At 38.3% G+C, this 19,780-nt stretch overlaps 2 protein-coding genes across 4 annotated transcripts in view; one reads left to right on the top strand and one right to left on the bottom strand.

The window, feature by feature from the left end:
• The window catches only part of LOC126864234 (uncharacterized), a 106,837-nt gene that overhangs the window by 86,284 nt on the left and 773 nt on the right, over nt 1–19,780 (bottom strand). The gene's annotated exons all lie outside the window — the stretch shown is intronic.
• Nucleotides 2,254–18,994, top strand: LOC126864221 (breast cancer anti-estrogen resistance protein 3 homolog). Of its 2 annotated transcripts, XM_050615332.1 has the most exons (6): nt 2,254–2,532; nt 9,278–9,500; nt 14,227–14,350; nt 15,280–15,519; nt 15,936–17,403; nt 17,615–18,994. In XM_050615332.1, exons 1-6 carry the CDS (start codon nt 2,490–2,492, stop codon nt 17,944–17,946), a joined length of 2,430 nt encoding a protein of 809 aa, XP_050471289.1. In that variant the 5' UTR covers nt 2,254–2,489; the 3' UTR covers nt 17,947–18,994. The 2 variants fall into 2 exon arrangements, with proteins under 2 accessions (XP_050471289.1, XP_050471290.1); XM_050615333.1 differs by lacking the exons at nt 2,254–2,532; nt 9,278–9,500 and adding an exon at nt 13,069–13,255.

A 19,780-nucleotide genomic window follows, 5' to 3' on the forward strand; every position in this document is an offset into this window, starting at 1 on the left:
CGCTGACGACAACGATGGAACCAAAGTCCTGAAGGGAATCCAGAGTCTAACAGTGTAGTCGTAACGATTTCACGCAGCTAATTCATAATTTTCGCGCGTGTCCTTGCTGTAACATGCGCTGGACACGATGCATTCCGGTTTTTTCCCGATCGTAAATAACCAAGTAACGTCCGTCGGCTGGAACGAGTCCGGGATCTCGATGACGACACGGTTGTTTAACCGCGTGTGCGGAACACTTGTCGGTTGCGCGTGTTTTTCCTACTATTTTTTCCATAAACTACTCTTTCAAAACCTTGTTCTCTTCTTCCATACGACCATTTCTTTTTACTTTTTTTTACGAATCAATCTAACATCAACTATAAACGGAAATAATAATTCTTTATATCGAGTTACGTTGTACTTTTCAAAACAGTTTCCTGTGATTTTAAATTTAATTGCAATTTATTCCTTAAATAAAACGTTCTATTCAAAACGAAATTATTCCGTAAAATGAGAAAATCATGTCAATTACGTTTTCAGTTTATAGTCGTTTGTCCTTCGCGTCTACGAAACGAGAGTGAATTTTCCTCGTGTAAATCCGATAAAAAACAAACGTACATTTCATCGTGGTACATATTTTTTAAATGTACAGAAGAGTATATCGCTCGCGGTAACGAATTCCTTTCTCTGTTTACACTTTTATCGATATCGCTTATTAAACAGCCGGCAGTGTCGCTGCATAATCTGTGTGTTCCTCTTTGTTCTGCTTCCTTCACAATTTTGTCTCCGTCTCTATCGCCAACCGTGCCATTGGCGTGCCATATGTATACAATTGCATGCTTGTTTCTCTCCCACTCTCTCTCTCTTTCTCTCACTCTCTCCGTCCCTCTCTCTCTTCCAACATTGCATTCCTCTCTGTTTTCCACGCAGAGTATTCTTTCACGTGTGACAAACTGCCATATATTTTTTTGGTCGCATAAATGGGTATATGCACTTGGATATCTCGGATTTTGTAACTACAGTTTTATTTACAAAGGTCTAGTTTCTGTATAAAGCAGTTGTCCATATTTCAACAGAATCGTTGTACAGCTTTTTGCTATCATCGTTGATCACTCAATTCAATCTCGTTTGTCCTCCAGTCATAGTTAATTATTTCGCGTTAAGACGATTCGTAGTATTCAGTTTATTAAGTTCTCTATATCTACAACTTCTTATTCCACGGGAAAAAAAATATGTAGTTTAAGGTCTTATTTTCTATTTTTATGTATGATTTCATTTTTATTGCAAAACAGATCATATCATATATTTATACATATATACATATACCTGCAAGGACTCGAAAGTGATCTAACTAAAATTCATTTGTCCCTATTATTGATATTTAATTTCGTAATTATAGAATTTTCTATTTAAAGAAACTATCCAGTTAACAGGTTAATAGAAGCCTTGTCTAATTATAGTGAACTACATTGTTCAGAAAATAGGCCAACAGAAAAGGAAACTCCTACACTTGCCGATCATCTAACGCTTCCTTGATCATTTCTACTCTAATTTCCTTCTCCACGCCGTTTCCAATCGAATTACCATTCAACCCGCATAGCTCAACCCCTCCAAAGTCTCTCGAAACGCCTGTTCCCATTTCCGCTCATCAAAAATCCTCATCTTTGCTTTTCAAGTCTCCATCAAACAAACCAAAGTAAAATAGCTATACTGGCTACTAGAAAGATAATTCAAACTGAACACGAGAAATAAATTGTTCATGTACAAAATCATCCTAAAACCCATATAGACATATGACATATAATCACAACTAACTGGATCTATTCTAACATAAAAATATTACAAAGATTTCAAGATTCGTAAGCTTGACAAAATATATGCAACGCGCCATAGTATAACGCCAACATACTTAAAGTTAAGTTACCTATGCCTATAGTCAAATTCGGTAAAAATTCTCTTAAAAGAACTAATCACACCAACTAAATGTACAGAACTCCCTGAGAAGATAAACTGCTTCGCCTTCCATCCGAGCCCTTCCATCGATTACCCAATCTGTCTACGATAGTCTAGTCGCGTTTATTAATCAGTCAGAATAAAACCGACTCGTGTGCTCATCCTATCTCATTAAACGACTCTGCTCCCCTCTCTTCCTCTACGTTCTCTTGTTACTCTGTCTCGTTTTGTCAAACGTTTGCTCGTTCAAACGAACGAGGATCTCCATCTTCTTCCAGACCAGGCCTGCGCTCCCTCTCTCCACGAGCTGACATTCTCCTAGCGGCGGCGCTCGTTGGCTGTTTGTCGACCGACGACGATCGGAGCCAACTTCTGTGACCATCGAGGTTTCGTCCCCTCGTGTTCCGTTTCGTGGCCGGTCAGTCAGTCAGCTCGGTATCGCATTATGCTACGGTCGCAACGACGGTCGCATCCTAACCGTGGCCGAAGCCTCCTCTACGCGACGATACCAGGAATCGGTGCAACGTGAGATCCGATGGCATGCATCCACCCGGAAAATGGGGAAAACCGCCAGCAAACTAAAGTCCCGCAGAAGCCAGAGTTAGTGTCACATTCTACATTTTGTAATTTGTTTTCCTTCTGTTCCTTTGATTTGATTTTTGCAGCAATTTTTCTATTCGAAGCAGTGCTTTGTTCTTCGGCATTGAAATTTCTTCCTTCGAATCACGTGCACGTTAGTTGCGCTATACGATGTGTAAAGTCATTCGTGTTTAGTCAATTTACTGTCCTGTTTGTTTTATTTCCACGTTTCTTTGCGTCGAAGAGTTTTTCAAATCGAAATGTGTACTTTGTTTGTACAACACAAAGCTCATGCAGGTAAAGGTACCATTTGCAAGTTATAGTGGAGGATTTTCAACGTGTTTCGAACGTGGATGAACAAATTTTTGAGTTATTAAGGAACTGTATTAGTTGTTATTGAAGTGTGTGCTTTTTCTCTCTTTTCTTTTTTTTTTTTTTTTTTTTGTTTGAAGGATTTGAAGGAGATTGATGATAGTGTTTTATGCGTATGCGGGAGTGGTTTGTTCGATCGGTGAAAGGAGAGTGATGAGTCGCCGTGATTCAGGGAGCACGTGCTCAATGATGGACGGTCGAGACTGATATCGGTGAGAGATCTCGTGGTCAAGCGTAAAACGGCCACGTGAAGTTACGTTTGTACATATTTAACAACGTTTGTACCACTGAGTTTTTAATTCTTCTTTTAACTTATAATTTAGTCGAACTTATTAATTTTATTAAAAAAATCAAGAGCCTATCGTTTCGACAATAGTCTAATTAAGGTAATGATTAAAAGATCCTCTAATCTATAGAATACAATAACCAATTAGCTAACTTTCTCCGCAGAATATTATCCTCAGAATATGTATACAAACTAATTCCTTATAATTTCTCACAAGGGTCTTCGTACACACTGGAAAAATGCTATTTTCAATGCAAAAATGTGTAAAAATAATATATATATATTTCTACATTATAGAAAGTAGGTATAATTCTTATACGAATATGTAGACAGAATAGGGAGACAAAAATATTTGTACATCTTAGTATTTTGAACTACAGGTTATGCTAATACTTTGTCAGAACTGTTTTTGTCCTTAAAACGAGTCTTGATCTTTTTAACATAAACACGCTAACTTTGGCGGCAAATTTTGATGTCGCTTTATCTACATAAAAGTGCCCTTTTTGCGTATACAGAAACTTACATGAAAGACTATATGTACTAAAAAAATATCCTCTAATCCTGGCTAGAAGAAATGAGCACCGTGTTGCGTGATTAAAGCAACATTATTAGTGAAATTTTGCAAGTTGTAAGTTAACGGCGTTGATCAATTTTCTTGCAATCGTCAGTTCGTTAATATAATTGTGATTAACAAATTATCATGCAAGAGAATCCAGGACGCTTTTACTTCGAATATTAATTCAGTTATGCAACAGCTGGGACGAAAAATCGTTGGCCAAACAAACGAAACGAAACATCGCGATAAGTCACCTGGCATATCAGCGGTTTATCGTGGAGCTCCGCCTACGCAACGATCGCTTCGCGGGCTGTCGCGTTGTAAGTAAATACACGTGTAGAGAATCACGTTGGAGTTTTATTTGAAAATCGAAACTGGTACGAAGTATGCTAAACGTGGGATGTAGGTCGCACGGTAGTTCCTTCTTGCGCGGGCTGCGGCTGATAAACGCAGCTTGCACCGACCAAACGTCGAGATAAACGCGTGTCTTTAAGGACATTTAAGCGCGCGAAACGTGTAAACGGAGCACACGGGGGCAATCAGACGTTAAATAGTGGACTTGCTCGACATTTTTCGAGAACTCGGCCAATCAAATCGAGTCGACCAACGCACTAAATTTAAAATTATATGCTTTCGTAAATTTTTTCCTACATTTTTTGGATTATGTTGCATCGAGGTTGTGGATTGGAATGTAATTTGAAATTTTGAAATCTCGCGATTTCTCTACGCGTCGATCGAAACTCTCGGCGACTCATTCGTCCCTGTCAGCTGTGTACAAACTGAGTCCGATTGTAATTCCCGTCGCGAGGTAAACGCGCATATAATTACGCAGCCACGAAGGAAACGGGGGAATCTCCACGCACGTTTTACGCACGTGAATAAAACTTGTTTTTTAACAGTACGCGCAAAGAATCAGCCGTGTCGAACGCTCAGTTTTCGATGACAAAGAAAAGCGCGCGTGTTCTTTCAACCGAGCTGATATAGCTAGCGTATAACGGAATTTCTTTTAACAAAGTTCTCCAAAATTCGTCTGCATTTAAATTCAAAGACTTCCGTTTAAATGCGCAGACGAAAAATCGAAATATTCATGAAAGTTATAGAACGAGAAGCTTTCAACGATTTCGCGAGTAACTGGCTGTAAAAATGTACCACAAATGAAAAGAGAAATATTCTTGTTCATATTGTATACGGTACATTTGACGATATGCAGATTTTGCAAATTTCGAACTCTCGTCGCCAATGAAACATTTATGAAGCTGCAGCAACAGGTGAATCAGTGTCATTCAGTCAATTTGTTGATCAAGTTAAATATGATATATGTGTATTAAACTTCCGTGAAACACTTAATTTCTATAATATTCTCTCTCGATATTTTCACAGATGTAAATCCAATAAGAATAAAAAGTGACAAGTTTATCAAAATTTATTCAATCAATTGAATATAATTATCCGATAAATATCACTCAAACGCCGAACAAAAAGTAATGAATTTATTTAAATTAAATCAAATCTGAAATGTCCAGAAAAAGATTATCTTTCATCCAATGTTCGACACATCGCCAAAAATCCAAGCAAAACATAACAGATCTATTTAAATCAAGCATCAAGCATAAAATCGGCAAAAATATTCCCGTGGTTTGTTCGTTTCGTTCGTGCTCGGTAAAGCTACCTAATCGCGACTTTTTCGGTCGATAATGGTTCTCCAAACGTTGCATAGTTATCTCGATAAGCGGTTGGCTTATCAGTGTCGCCAGGTATGATGTCGGTGAGCAAGCGAGCGAGCGAATAAGCGGGCGGCGCAAAACACACCTGCATTCCAGCGGCAGTGTTTTTCGAACACGACCAGCCTCGCTCTTCTCCTTTTTTCTCGACTGTCCAGGCTCTCCTTTTTCCTCGTATGTCCTAGGCTCTCCTGGCGGCTCGAGAACTCCCATCACGGCTACCCTCCAATTTTCTTTCTCAAGCACACCGTGAAATTTTCAGGAAGACTTAAAACTTCACGGGTGGCCAGAGAAAATGTGTAGAATAGAGTAGAGTTCGTGCCAGTCGAGAGAAGAGTGAAAGCGTAAATGTAGTGTTTAGAATAGCTTTTATGGTCTTCCACGAATGTCTTCGTTCTGTAAAATCCTATGAAAAGGCTATTTTCATGCAAAGTCGTATCCTCGTGTAATATTACGTGTCGTATCTTCGTGTTCATTTATTAACGCATGAAACAACAATAATTATTTTATAGCAAAACGCAGTACTTTATGAGAATATTCGAAAGAAGAAGAAGATTGTGTTTGTGCAGTCCTGTTATTTCTCAGAGAGAGATATAGATCATGCCAATATTTTATGAGAATTTATATTTTTAAAGCGAAGATGTTAATTGGCATAAAACACGCTAACTTTGCTGCGAAAGATGTACAATTTTATTTAATAAAGATACTTAAGTTAGAAAATATAGTTAAAAGAAAAGGATCAAAGAGAAAAAAGATGAAGTTTGATTTTTTTTATAGCTGAAAAAGACGAATAGTTTGTCAATAAGAGTAAAAAAAATGGCGCGTTGAAAGATTCTCCTTTTCTTTTGTGATTGGTTTTTTGACGAATTATGGATAAGAGTACATTAAGGTCAATTATGCAGATCTACCGATTGAAAGGAAACGATAAACGTGCATATTCTTGCAATGAATGGACCATTGTCCCCGTCGGCGTTGATCTATCGCTGACATTTCGAGCCCGAAGAATTTTTAGTCACGTCTCCTCTTATCACGATCGAATGATGCATGTCTGTTACTATGAAATTTAACGATTCGCCAATTTATTTTATTATGCGAAATTCTACTATTTCGTATGCGAACATTGGAATTTTTATATTAAACGTCGGATAGTCATTTCAACAGCTCATGCATACGTAAATGAATGAACATTTGCGATGAAAACATCTGTGTTGCAAATCAGCAAAAAATGATGAAGAGATAAAAATACTTAAAAATGCTTAGTAAATGTATTTCTTCATCCTCGTTTCAAAACTCTTGGCAATAATTTCAAATGTATACACGGTTAAAAGTTTTAACACAAAACTTCCATCTCATCAAAATTAAAGATAACATCCGTAGTCGATGATAGGCAGTAAAAATATTTTTCAAATATACCAAGTTGATGCGTATGAAAATATTATTTGTGTGACCTTTGAATTTGGTGAACCAATATTACTCATCAAAATTTTATTCTACTTCAACAAATATGCACCAGTTTAATAACGAAAGAAGAAACTACTCGCAAAATCTTCTATATGTATCTCAATCTACTGGTCCTTCCCACGAGCGAAGGAAACTTTGTTACGTGCAGCTGGTGCTCGAACCGTGTTCCTGAAAATAGAGCGGAACGGTTGTTTGGAAATGCTCTGAAACAGGTACACTTTCGTGGCGAAGAATGCATTCCGAGTCACGCAACTGCCGTACAATTCGCTACTCAGCACTCTTTCTCTTTTTCTTTTAAATCGTCCAATGTAGCGGAAAACGAGAAAACGAAGACGAGGAGAAGCATCTTTGCTTGTCTAGAAATACCCGGCGAAAAATCGCGAAGTTTAACGGGGGAACATGGTCTCGTATCCGCGACTGGAAAGGCTCGAGAACAGGTTTATATCCGCGCGTGTGAAGGCGAGCGAAGATAAACGAATCGAAGCGAAAGTGAGCCGAACACTTCAGTTTCTGACCAACTGTTCTAAGGATCCACGTATGATCCGCTTGTCAGATGTGGGTACGAGTGAATAAAAACGTAATACCTCGCGTGTACCGCGTATAAAACGATTTTCAAATCGGAATCATTAAATCGATGATGAACAATCGAGGAAGATTCCACGACTTCGATAACGAGCGCGGTTGTTTCGTGGCTGCACCTGCGATCGCGTTCTCCGTGAACACGATGCAGTGATCCGGTCAGAATTCCAGAGAAGGACGAGCCCAGTTGTACTGAGCAACATTTTCCGAAAGTGATACTGATCCTAGCATACGTTTCATTTATGATTGAAACGGAACGACACATTTTTTGATTTTTGGGGTTAATGAACGACAGGTGGATTGATCATAGTGTAAAATGTAAAGTGAATGGTTTGATCGTTTGAGGTGGGACTGAGACCAGAGGAGGGGTAGTATAGTGAAAAGTGCATATGCAGTGGAGGATGTAGTCTATGCAAGGGAGAGATGAGACTTTGATTTCAATCATATAAAGATAGAAGGAATGGTAATACTAATTATGAGAGCAGGTGCAAGAAGCTCCTATCTCGACAAATAAAACTGAGATCAGAGTCGGGAAACTCGTTAAAACATCCCAAAAGCATCTTTCGCAACAGGACTCGTTAAAGTGCTCATATTCATACATAATTTCCTATATCTTTTTGTTCTGTATCAATTACAATAAAAACTTCAATTCCACGAAGATTTAAGAAAATAGTAGTTACCTAATAAAGAAATTCCTAGATAAAATTCCTTGATAGGACGACTACGATCATAGCCTGCCTTGTTGAGAGGCGAAAGAGAAACCCCGATAAAGACATTAACTGCACCGATCGTTTGTACACGAAACCCGATGAAACCATTTGACGTAATCGCGATGGAGGGGCGTTGGCATCTCTGTTGGCGATAGCAAATCGCGAGCGAGTGGTTTTAAACGCTATCATTCGTCCAAGTGATTTGCACACTGACCACACGGCCAAAGTTATTGATTACAAATAAATAACAAACAAAAGTGAGTGACATAAACGTGAGCTGATAAGATTCGTCCACGAGTAAGTGGCACGGATAGCGATGATCGTAAGCGACAAGGATCGCGCGCGGAAAAGTACCGGCATGCGTGAGTATTAGAGACGAAGGATTCGAACTTCAGATTAACAAGTTTTTCTTAAATTACCTATGTATCGGCAAATGTATGGGCAATTTGTCGTTCGTATGATCGATGAGTTAGAAATTTCTTTGCATAGAGATCTTTACGGGTTCTCGATGAAAAACAAAGCGATTCGATTTGCTCTCTATAAGGAACGAGCTAATTTGTATTCTTGATGGAATGATAGATTATAATGAGACTAGGTACAGCAAGCAAATGAGAACGTTATGGAATATGAATCACTAAGAAATGTGTAATAGATGTTAGCGCAAGTTGGAAGTGATGTTTCTTTCGTCGAGGTTGATTGTTCTTTTTTCGAGTTACTAAGCTTTGCAAGGGAAAGTATAGCAAATGACCTTGCTCGATAATTTGACAGAATTGGTTTTCTGATAGTAATAGGATTACTGAGATGCAAGAGAAGATTCGGCGAAATAGCTTGTTCTTCATATCGAAGCTATAGTGTTCTTCTATAAAGATGTACAGTTCTATAATCTTCTTTCTTCTTGATATTGATATGTGATATATGATAATTTAATTAAAATGTGTATATATTAATAACATTTCATCTAGAATCACTTTGAAACAATTTTAAAGAAGATTCCAATTTTTTCAGATAATTCTCGATGAAAGTTAAGAGTTTGTTTATTTCTGAAAACAACTGTAATAACACACTTTTCGATAATCTTCAGGCATAGCATGGAGCTTCCGGTTTCCATCTATGGGCACCCTACAAAACCTAGGCGCCAGTGGCCGTCGTCGAAAGAGAAACGGCATATCATCTTCAACCTCTTGTAAGGAACTCCATCAGAAGCGACACACGATCCACCTACAGCCGGAAGCAATTATTCATAAGGAGCCATCATTCATTGTGACACCACCGTCGCCGGAAGATCCGACCGAGGAGAACAGAAGGTAACTCGAGTGGTGTGTTAACTAACCATAAACTAAACACTCTATTCGATAAAAAGACTACTTGAAATCAATGTTATGTACATATACGCTCATATATGGCTTAATTTAAATTAAAATTCCCGGTTATTTCGTAAATTGTTCAATTTAGTTGAATTTTATGCATATATTTATATTACTTACCCAATTCTGAATTTTTAATAATCCATAATTTCGAAGAGTAATATCTTCAAGTTTATCAATCTACGTCCCATAGATCTTTAGATTCCTTCTAATTCATAACCTTATACTGATTTGTATGTTTAACACGTTAAGTGTCACACCAGTTTCACAATGTTTGGTCGTGGCGTCACGATGATTTTTTTATTATGCAATACATATAATGTTGAAATATTACATACAGGAGATATGATACGGTGTATAATCATCATTAATGAATTTATCTCACTGAGGTCACCGATGACCCCCATGGCGCTCTAGTGCAATTTCGCTCGATTTACTTATCCTCAACGATTATCAATTATCTCATATTGTTTCTTCGAATTGCTAAATAATTGTTCTATGTTGTTACGTCGCGGGTTGTACCATAAACCTACCTAAGGTCAAGGACCTTAAATGCCATTAAACATCTTTCAAGTCGAAACGTTCCTTAGGGTTATTGTTCATTAAGATAAAACATGGAAAAAGCGGATTTTTCCCATGTTCAACGGCCACTGGTGGGGACGCACATAATAGATCTATATTTCATGTACAAATAAAACTATTTTTATATGTTTTATATTGCATTAATTTCGTCACACATTGTAGTAACGATGGTAATAATAAAAAATGTATAACTATTGACATTTGTTCAAATTATGTATTTCTAACAATCTCGGTGCGCCGGTCACCGGTGACCCCCATGGCATTCAACGTGTTAACGATAACCAACATTGAAAATGTATACTTTCAACGCAACTAATCTCCCAAGTTTCAAGTTTCACATATATACATATGTTAAAATAACATGGGTTCGAAGAACCCTAAAAAGACCTGAAGGACTTTTCAAAAGGATTCGAGTCGAAATTCTCGCGTTATAAGTTATGAATTAGTCTGTTGGAGGTACACCGAGGATACCGGTACGGGAGCATAATAGAGCCAGCAGGTCCTGAACCGGTTTTCCTCGATCTTTGCCTTTCAAAGTGATGTCCTCCCTCGGCCGGTCGGGAATCCCATAGCGGAAAGACAGCACAATAGGGGAAACTATAAACGTTCCAGCGATACTTGTAGCTGTTTCGTAATCCCTTCGGAAATCTGTGCGACAGCACATCGACCGATCCTTGTCCCGTTCATGTCGAGATTTATCTGAACATTGCATCGTTGAAAACTATAAGAACTGGCATTTCGATCGTTAATGACTTCATAGCTTGGCCGATATGAATTTCAATAAGTTAAACGCAGCGTTAAATCGAGCGTGGTTAACGGAGTGTAAAGTGACGTTGGAAATTGATTCATTTTACGCTATGTTGAGCAGGGATTGAGTATGATGATGCTAATGATCGGTATAATTAAGGTACGGTAGCGCCTCCATGTTGCAGGGAAGTCGTAAAATCGGTCAAGCGACGAAGTTATGATAGAGCATGCCGATGAACGAATTGACCGAAACTTGAGTAAATTGCAAAATTTCAGCATAAATCATTATGTCATCACGTTAAATTTAGTTCAATCGGCCTCCATGTTGCAGGGAAGTCGTAAAATCGGTCAAGCGACGAAGTTATGATAGAGCATGCCGATGAACGAATTGACCGAAACTTGAGTAAATTGCAAAATTTCATCATAAATCATTATGTCATCACGTTAAATTTAGTTCAATCGTGTACTTAAGTTCATAGGTATCATCTTGTGCTCTTTACACTGACTTTTTTTCATTGCTGAAAACCTCTTCTGCGGTAACTTTGCGTTACTTCTCTTTGCTGCTACTTCTTTTTCTACGATATATCATTTTATTTCTTTTCTTATTTCTTTCTTTTTTAAATTCTTTATACTGCTTTGTCTATTACCAAGATAGAACGTTCAGATGTCAGAGAAAAGATTTTTATCCGAATAATTCCTACAGATTCACAGAAAATAATTCACTCAAACTAAGAAGTTCATCTAGTCGATTAACTTACGAAAATTACTGGTGGTTTCAATGAATGAGTACTTTCATAGATCTTCTGCAAGTTTCTATGAACATGATGGGGAGGATTATGGGTAAAACCAGGAGCAGTGTTACACAGAACGATGCGCATGCGTGCACTTTCGCGCGAATCGCTGATAACGCGAGTAAAGTTCTGTCGCGTTGACATTATAGCTAGGGACGATAAGAAACGCTGCATACTTCTGCGAAACGTATCCCTCTCGTCTACGTGTAATTCCAGTTGAAAATTGTTTTCGTCACGCAATCAGTTGCAGTTCGAAACGGTAGACTGTTAGACTCAAAATGTAACAACTGGCGCGTACGAAACAGTAGAAAAGAAATAACATTCTATAAGTTATCCGAGACAAATTTTTATATATGATTCTTAATCTTCGTATTTTGACTATAATTTTTCATAAAAAATTAGATATAACATCCCGATTCATCTCAATAAGCTGTTATTTTAAAATTTAATACCTGATAACAGTAAAATTCTGTAAAGAATTTAGAAAGATAAGAAAAATAAACTGACGAAAATCATCCTAGTGTGATCGATTGACCTTGATGGCATGAATTTATGATAAAAATGACAAGATTTTTAAATAAACGCATATGTGCTATGTTTCGCGCATGCTATGTTTATAAGTTTATACAGATGCTTCAGTCCTTATCGCGAAAAGAATAAGAAGAAAAAAGGATACTATCAAACAGTACGCTATACGCAATTTTTTCAATCGCACAATAGAATCACGCGTCAAATGATATCAGACGCGTATAAAATAAATTGTGATAATTTAATTCGAAAAAAAGATGTTAAATCATAGCTTGATACCTATGTATCTATGAATAGTCCATAGAAATAGATCTAACAGATATAATATTTGTATCCATTCAAAAGGCGGTGTCCACATGTTGCACCACGTGTAACCAAATAATCTCGTATATTTAGAACATATTGGGGCGCTCGGTTAAATTTGTTTTTTTATTCGTAAGTAGGGTGACGTAGAAAAATATGCATCTGTCGTTGCAAGTGGAATCATCGTTTGTTACTGTTTACCAAGAAACATTCTCCTACTCTTAAATCAGACAGATCTATAACCCCATAAACTGATTTATATTATTGGCGTAATCATTTTAATTTACTAACAACTCTTATTCTTAATTTCATTAATTAACAGTCACACGGACTATTATCAAACGGACCTGATACTGTCGTAGACCTGAGACAGTACTCTCGCGCCCTTACATCGATCACCGAACGATGCACTGCCTTTCCAAGCTCAGTACGAACGAAACAAATGCACAGATGCGTTTTATTACACTTATCGAGCGCCCCTATTTCACGCAGGCGCGCCAGACCCCCATATGCAACACCCTGTTCCTGAACAGATCAATAACTTTCGCGTGTATCAACTAGGCCTAACGTGGTATCGCGATAACGTTGAATTTCTCCATTGAAATCAACGAAAGCCTCGAAAATCGGGAGAATATCTCGCGCTCGAGTTCATCGATCGAACGACCGGTGTCAACTCGAATGTTGAAAGGCACTCGAGAACGGAGAAAACGCAGGCGTGGGTGAGAACGCGATGAGACACCATGGGTACGCAGTAACGTACTTAGCATATTAAAAATGCAATAAAACGCACCGTTGAATCGTTTTAAACTAAACTTGGCTTCTTTGAATCATCTTCATCAATCGATCATCCTAATAAATCCTTCGATCGTCGTATACCATAATCGAGTACTATTTTTACTTTAGCTGTTTCTAAGAGATAGCTGTCTATTATTTTGAACTCTTGACAGTTTTCTAATCTGAAGAAGTCAAGATTAATTTACAGTAAATCTAAATAGATGTATCTAAGTAGATCTGAGTTTCTTTGAAGTGGTTGTTAAGTGAATTATAAAATTTTATCGGTCGGGCATATAAATGCTATCTTTGCTCATTTTCGTAGCTGAAATATAACGTATGTAACATGAAATTAACGAAATTCTATGTATACAAGAAAATAATGATTTTTAATTTGAATAAAACAAGTTTTACAACGAATGTAATTAACGAAAATTAACGAATAATAAAAGCACAATAATAGTACGTTAATCCACGATGTTTTAATGATCGCAGAAGAAAACAAGAAAAGGATGAATTTTAATAGGTTTCCAGTCAAACGAGATCGCAGCATCTATAGGGAAGGAAGAGAAATATTTTCCTTGGCTAGAACGACGGCCGAGTCGAATTCGTCTCCACGTCGTTCTATTAATATCTCACGGGGCGCCCCTCTGATCCTCCAAAAATACGGCCCTGCTCCCGTCGTGGCTTTCCACGCACATAGTTCAGTGGGGTGCGCGCGCTCGGCCCGAGAGCCGTGTGGCCAAACCCTGTCTTTACGATTTCTCGCGGCATCAAAAGAAAATTCTTTGCGCGCGATCACGTTCGTGGAACGCACCGTGTGTTCTTTCACCTTCGACGAGAGGGAAGGTTAAAAGAAACAAGTTGAAAGGAAAAAGGGTTGGAGAGATGCACCGAGGCGAAATGTGAACGATCCACGGTGTAAAGTTGCTTTTTCGACGCAGGTCGTCGGAGGTAAAGGTCGAGGAGGCGGAGGAGGAGGTGGCGAACGGAAGGGAGGACTGCGACGCGTGCGAATCCGCTGCGAAAAGGGTTGACAACAGTAACGACTATTCCAATCTACCAATGGTAAGTGTGTCATTTATTATAGGAAACGTTTCAGATTCGAAGAATTCGGCGGAAAAGCGTGGAATCTGTGATAATAGGCGTTAATAGACGGAAAAGTTGTTGATACGCAAGACGGTTCGTTCAGTGACACCACTCCCCAGTGAGATATAGATTTGTGAAAATTTTAAAGTTTGAATAAATCATTTTTAATAATTCTCTGATGCTGATGATGAGTTTTATACCTAATTTATATTTTTATACGCGAGTCGTGTTTACATAAAAGTAGTAAGTTTGTAGTACTGAACAAAATAATCACATAGTGGATATTTTATGTTGAACAGAGGTTCGTTTAGAATATTTTTAGAAATGATCAAACTAACGAAGCTCGATCTTGATCGAAGTATGACAATGAAAAGTGACAGACTCATCGAAGAAATTTGATGATTGATTCGTTGACGCTACTGACTCGATGATTCAACTTTCACGCGTGACACTCTACTCCAAACCGTTGATAAGTTGTACGCATGAACGCTAACTTCGTTGATCCCTTTATGGAGCGAGTACTCAAGGCTATTCTTGTTAAGCCAATCTTGCGGTCTCGTACCGTCCAGACATTTCTTCGTTGATTGTGGCTATATGTAGCTTATCTTATGCGAAAAGTCGTTTGATAGATATAGTAAAAATACTCGTATGCCCACGCTGTATCAAATTAAAATACTAGTATAAGGTAAAGAAATTTAAGAATTATAAAAAGAGTAAGAAGCAAATGCTTAAGATTATATGTAGAAACGTCAAACTATATAAAAAAAATAAAATCTTCAGGTCATTAATATTGAAAAAATGCTAATTCCACGGGTCTTCTTGAATTTCTAATGCCTGAAACTCTATAGTCCTAAACTATGTTCGGGAACCTCTCATTTAAAATTCACATTCTCGCTTATCTGATTTAGGATCCACCCGAGGAGTCGACTCGAAAACTTCTGGAGCGAGAACTTCGTCTTCTGGATCCCAGAGATTTAAGATCGCACGCTTGGTATCATGGTAGTACTCTTCGAGGTGGTCGAAAGGGCGCTGAAGCGGAAGTACCGAACGACGGTGACTTCCTGGTCCGGGATTGTGCCTCCCAGCCCGGAAACTACGTCCTTACGGTCCGATGGAAAGGGCAACCCCTTCATTTCGTCATCAACAGGGTGAGTTTTTCTGAAGACTATCGCATTCTTTGTGTAATCTTTGCTTTTAAGCAGTAGTTTTTAATTTTAGTTTTTGTTTTCCAAACTTCTTCCAGCAAGCGTTCTGTAATTTCCTATTAATTAGTGTTCCGATATAATCAGCCGTTTCTTTAATCAGTATTCTGATAATCAAGTTTCTACTGTATTTAAAACCAAAGATTTCTAAATTTTACTTTGAAAAGGAAAGCCCATAAATGTTTATAGACTTACAGTTTTGTATATTTACACATTAGCTTTATTCGCTTTTCCATCCTGTATCTGTGAATATAATGAGAGAACTTCACGTTTTGATAATTGAGTTTTTACTATACTTTTCTCACCATTATCAAGAAACTAAATAATCACTATCGATAAACTAAAGGCCTCTATACTAACAGGTAGTAATTCAGCCAGAGACAGTCTACGAAAGGGCCCAATACCAGTTCGAGGACGAAGCGTTTGACACGGTAGCCGATCTGATAACTTTCTACGTGGGCAGCGGCCGTCCGATAAGTCAAGCGAGTGGCGCTCGCATAATCACTCCAAAACCAAGATGCGTTCCTCTAACCTGCGTAGCAGGACCAACAAACAGCCAACACTGTTCTAGCCCTTCCTCCTCGTCCCTATCGACCGGATCTCCGCCTCGCCTACCTCGAAAACAACAACGAAGTCACTCTCTAACCGCTCAACATCATCCATCTGATCAACACGATAGTCGTCAAACATCGAATCAACAAGCAGCACCCCATGGACCGGTCCAATCGAGCACTCTACCACGAGTTCCACCTATTCAGAACCAACCACCATCGTGTTCCTTATCTCTGGGTCGTCAGAAGATCACCAGGGTGACTTCCGACCCGGCTCTCCAACAACAGCAACAGCCAACTCTTCAACCATCGAGTTTGAATCATCAAAATTCACATGGTACCGCCCCGCCAAAGCCACCAAGGCTGCCATACGCCCCTAATCACCAGCATCACGCTCATCACCATCATCATCATCACCATCACCATCATCAAGGTTACCAAGCGTCAGGAAGCGACAGCGGAAACGGATCTGGAGACAGTGAGTTCGAAACGAACAATTCAGGCGGCGCCAGTAATCCGTCTTCCTCTGCTCCTATCAAAGGAGTCGTGATTAGAAGTCATTATAACACCAGTAATGATGGTACCAATGGGAACAATGGCAACGAGTATGAATTATCCGCAGAAGAGCAGCTAGTTGTGGCTGCACCGTCTTTAGAAATCACGACAGCTTTGGATATCGAAGGATTTACGACCCTGTTATTGCCAGCTGGCGAGCATAGACCTCTAGATCCTACAGCTTTAAGAGGAGTGTCTGGAATGTTGCACGACTCGGCACCAAGAGTCTTGGCGTCTCATCTAACGAAGATCGACCTGGAATTGGCTCTTCAACCTGGATCTGGGAATAGAAATGGGCTGAGTGGTATCGAATTAGCCACTCTGCCGCATGGTCGACAAGCCAGGATGGATTTGATCGAAAGATCCGAGTGTCTGAAACTTGTGGTGGCAGTGACTGTGCTGGCTGGAGCCACTGCCATCGAAAGAGCAGCTACGATCAGCAAGTGGATCAAAGTCGCCATAGATACAAAGACAGCTCTGGGGAATTTGTATGGATTCTGTGGCGTGATGCTTGGTCTGTGTCTGCCTCAGATACAGAGGTTGGCGAACACGTGGCATTTGTTGAGACAGAAACATACCGACGAAGCTTTTAATTTTGAAGCGAAGCTCAGGCCTACGCTTCGTGCTATGAACGAGTGCACGAACCCACAGGCACCGAATACTACGCTCCCACATCTGTTGCCCATCGCTTTGCTCGGTGAACGAGGTCCTGAAGATATTCTTGGTGCGTTGAATAAAGTTTCTCTTGCTTTAATGGTAGATCTTCGATTCGAATTTAACTTGACACTGAATCCTAAAAAAAAATCGTTTATAAAAATTAATTTTTATTAATTTGAATTTTATTATAGGAAGAATATATTTTTGCTAGTATTGGCCATCTAAACTAAAATTTAACATCGGATGCGTAATAAAATTTGAATCGTATCGTTTTTTAGGGACCGTTGCCCCATCAGGTCTAGCAGCGGCAATTCTATCGCCTTGGGAGAATTCAGCCCCAGACTGTGGCCTATCCATCGTTTGGTCTCACTTGGAATCAGCTCGAAAAATGGCAGAGAATCTCCCATTATTCCGTAGAAACGCGGAAATCGTTCTCGAGGGCTCGAGAAGCGATGAGTTACTATCTGACGCGTTTCGAACGGAGTTTCATATAAAATTCCTGTGGGGAAGCCGAGGGGCCACCGTAGCACCGGAAGAGAGGCATTTAAAATTCACGCAAGTGTTAGACGCGATGTTCGACAAGTGTTCATCGACGGAAGTGGCGGCCTAAACGCGATCAAAGGAGAATATTATAAATAGAAGTTCGATTTATCTTGACGTTACTCGACGTTTTTAAATGAACATTTTTCTCGCGAGAACGAGACAAGCATAAGAAACAAGGGACCCGAACATATTTGCGTTCGACTTGCGTTCTAGGTGTAAATTATGATTCTGTAATTATGTAATTAAGTGATTGTAGTTAATTGTACTTTCGTAGGGTTTAGTATTTTATTTAAAAAGATTCACGATTGTGTGGTCGAATGTACTGTTAGTTGACTATGCGTTAGAACTTTTTGAAATGTATGGCAAGGTAGGATTATTTGAATCGGTAGAATATTTCGATGAAATTAAACAGTTCATCTTATAACTTATTAAATTCAGTTATGAACAATTTTTTCGCGATCGACATTTTAAGATAGACTGCTTGATTCGTTGTTAGTAGCCTGATGAACAACGAAATTATATGATATACATTGACGCTCGATCATAGTTTTCGAGAAGGAATAAGTTCTACTCATCAAAAGCTAAGAAATTTGTTTAATTAACGTTAATATTATTTAATCATAACCGTCATAGTAATTCAGTAGCGCATATATATTACTTTATTTTTGTAAATTATTTTATTATTCGTTTTATTAGTTCTTGTATAATATCTTTTCGCTGATTCAAATAATCCTAGCTTATCCTGCCATATCCGTTATCGAGCCGTTTCCTCGCGATTCTCGCAATTTTTTGAATTGTTTCTTCAAACGAGATCGCAAATCGTAATTGTAACTCGTGCAACGTGATCTTTCCATCGTGGCGAATGACATTTTTTGTAAAAGAAGAAATAAAAAACAACGAAATAATAGGTGTTTTGCGATAATAATTCGCCTCGATGGTGGAATTGTATCTCTAAGGAACAAAAAAATCAAAAGCAAATAGCATTAACCTGACTTGGACGTATAGTATATCGCAGATGTAATGATAAAACGTGTCGTATTTAGCGCAATAACGATTCCCGAGAATGTTTAACGATCCTTTTATTATTAACAGAAAAACCGTATTTAACGTCTTGGGCGACGAGAGATATGATAATCAAATCGAGTTGAACTTGTCGTGTACTTAACGCTCTAACCGATCCTATTATTACTCGACCGATTATACGTTGTAAATGTTGTTCACGTTTGTTCACATTTAATAATATATACGGAGAATGAAAATCAACTTCGCCTTTCAATTCACCCCCTCTCCCCTCCTGTCGATTTTTGATATATCTTCTACAAAGATATTATAATATTCATATGTGAATTGTGAAACTGATATTAAAACTTTCTCTTTATTTTGCACAAAATACGAGAGGAAAGATTATTTTTACCAAAGAATAGAGATTCAAATACACATCAGGCTTCATAAATATTCAAAAATGCTTGTAAAAAGTAAAAAATCCGTAAGTAAATATGTCCGAGGACAGTATTTTAACATGGCACTTCGTAAAAGCCGCGTCTAGTGTCATCTAGTCTTGAACTGAGAGACATCTGAACGTATCTGCTATTGTGACTTCAGCGCGAAGAGATAAAACAATTTGTTGACTAAAATTCAATGACGATTTACTACAAAAAATTCGCGATTAAAATGTAATGAAATGTAAAGGTTTGTTCCAGTTTTAAGTTTAGATATAATAAAGTTTGGTGAGTCTACATTAAATTCAACAGTTAACTAGGAATTTATTAAAGATAAATTAATCAAGGATTTATTCTTTAATATGGAGTAAAATAAAAAGAAAATAGTTTAACATGACCAAATTAAGAAATGGTTTCTTTAACTTTTTTAGTTTCATCTTACAATTACTATTATCTAAAAGT

The sequence above is a fragment of the Bombus huntii genome, chromosome 3 (genome assembly GCF_024542735.1).
Source record: "Bombus huntii isolate Logan2020A chromosome 3, iyBomHunt1.1, whole genome shotgun sequence".
NCBI lineage: Eukaryota > Metazoa > Arthropoda > Insecta > Hymenoptera > Apidae > Bombus > Bombus huntii.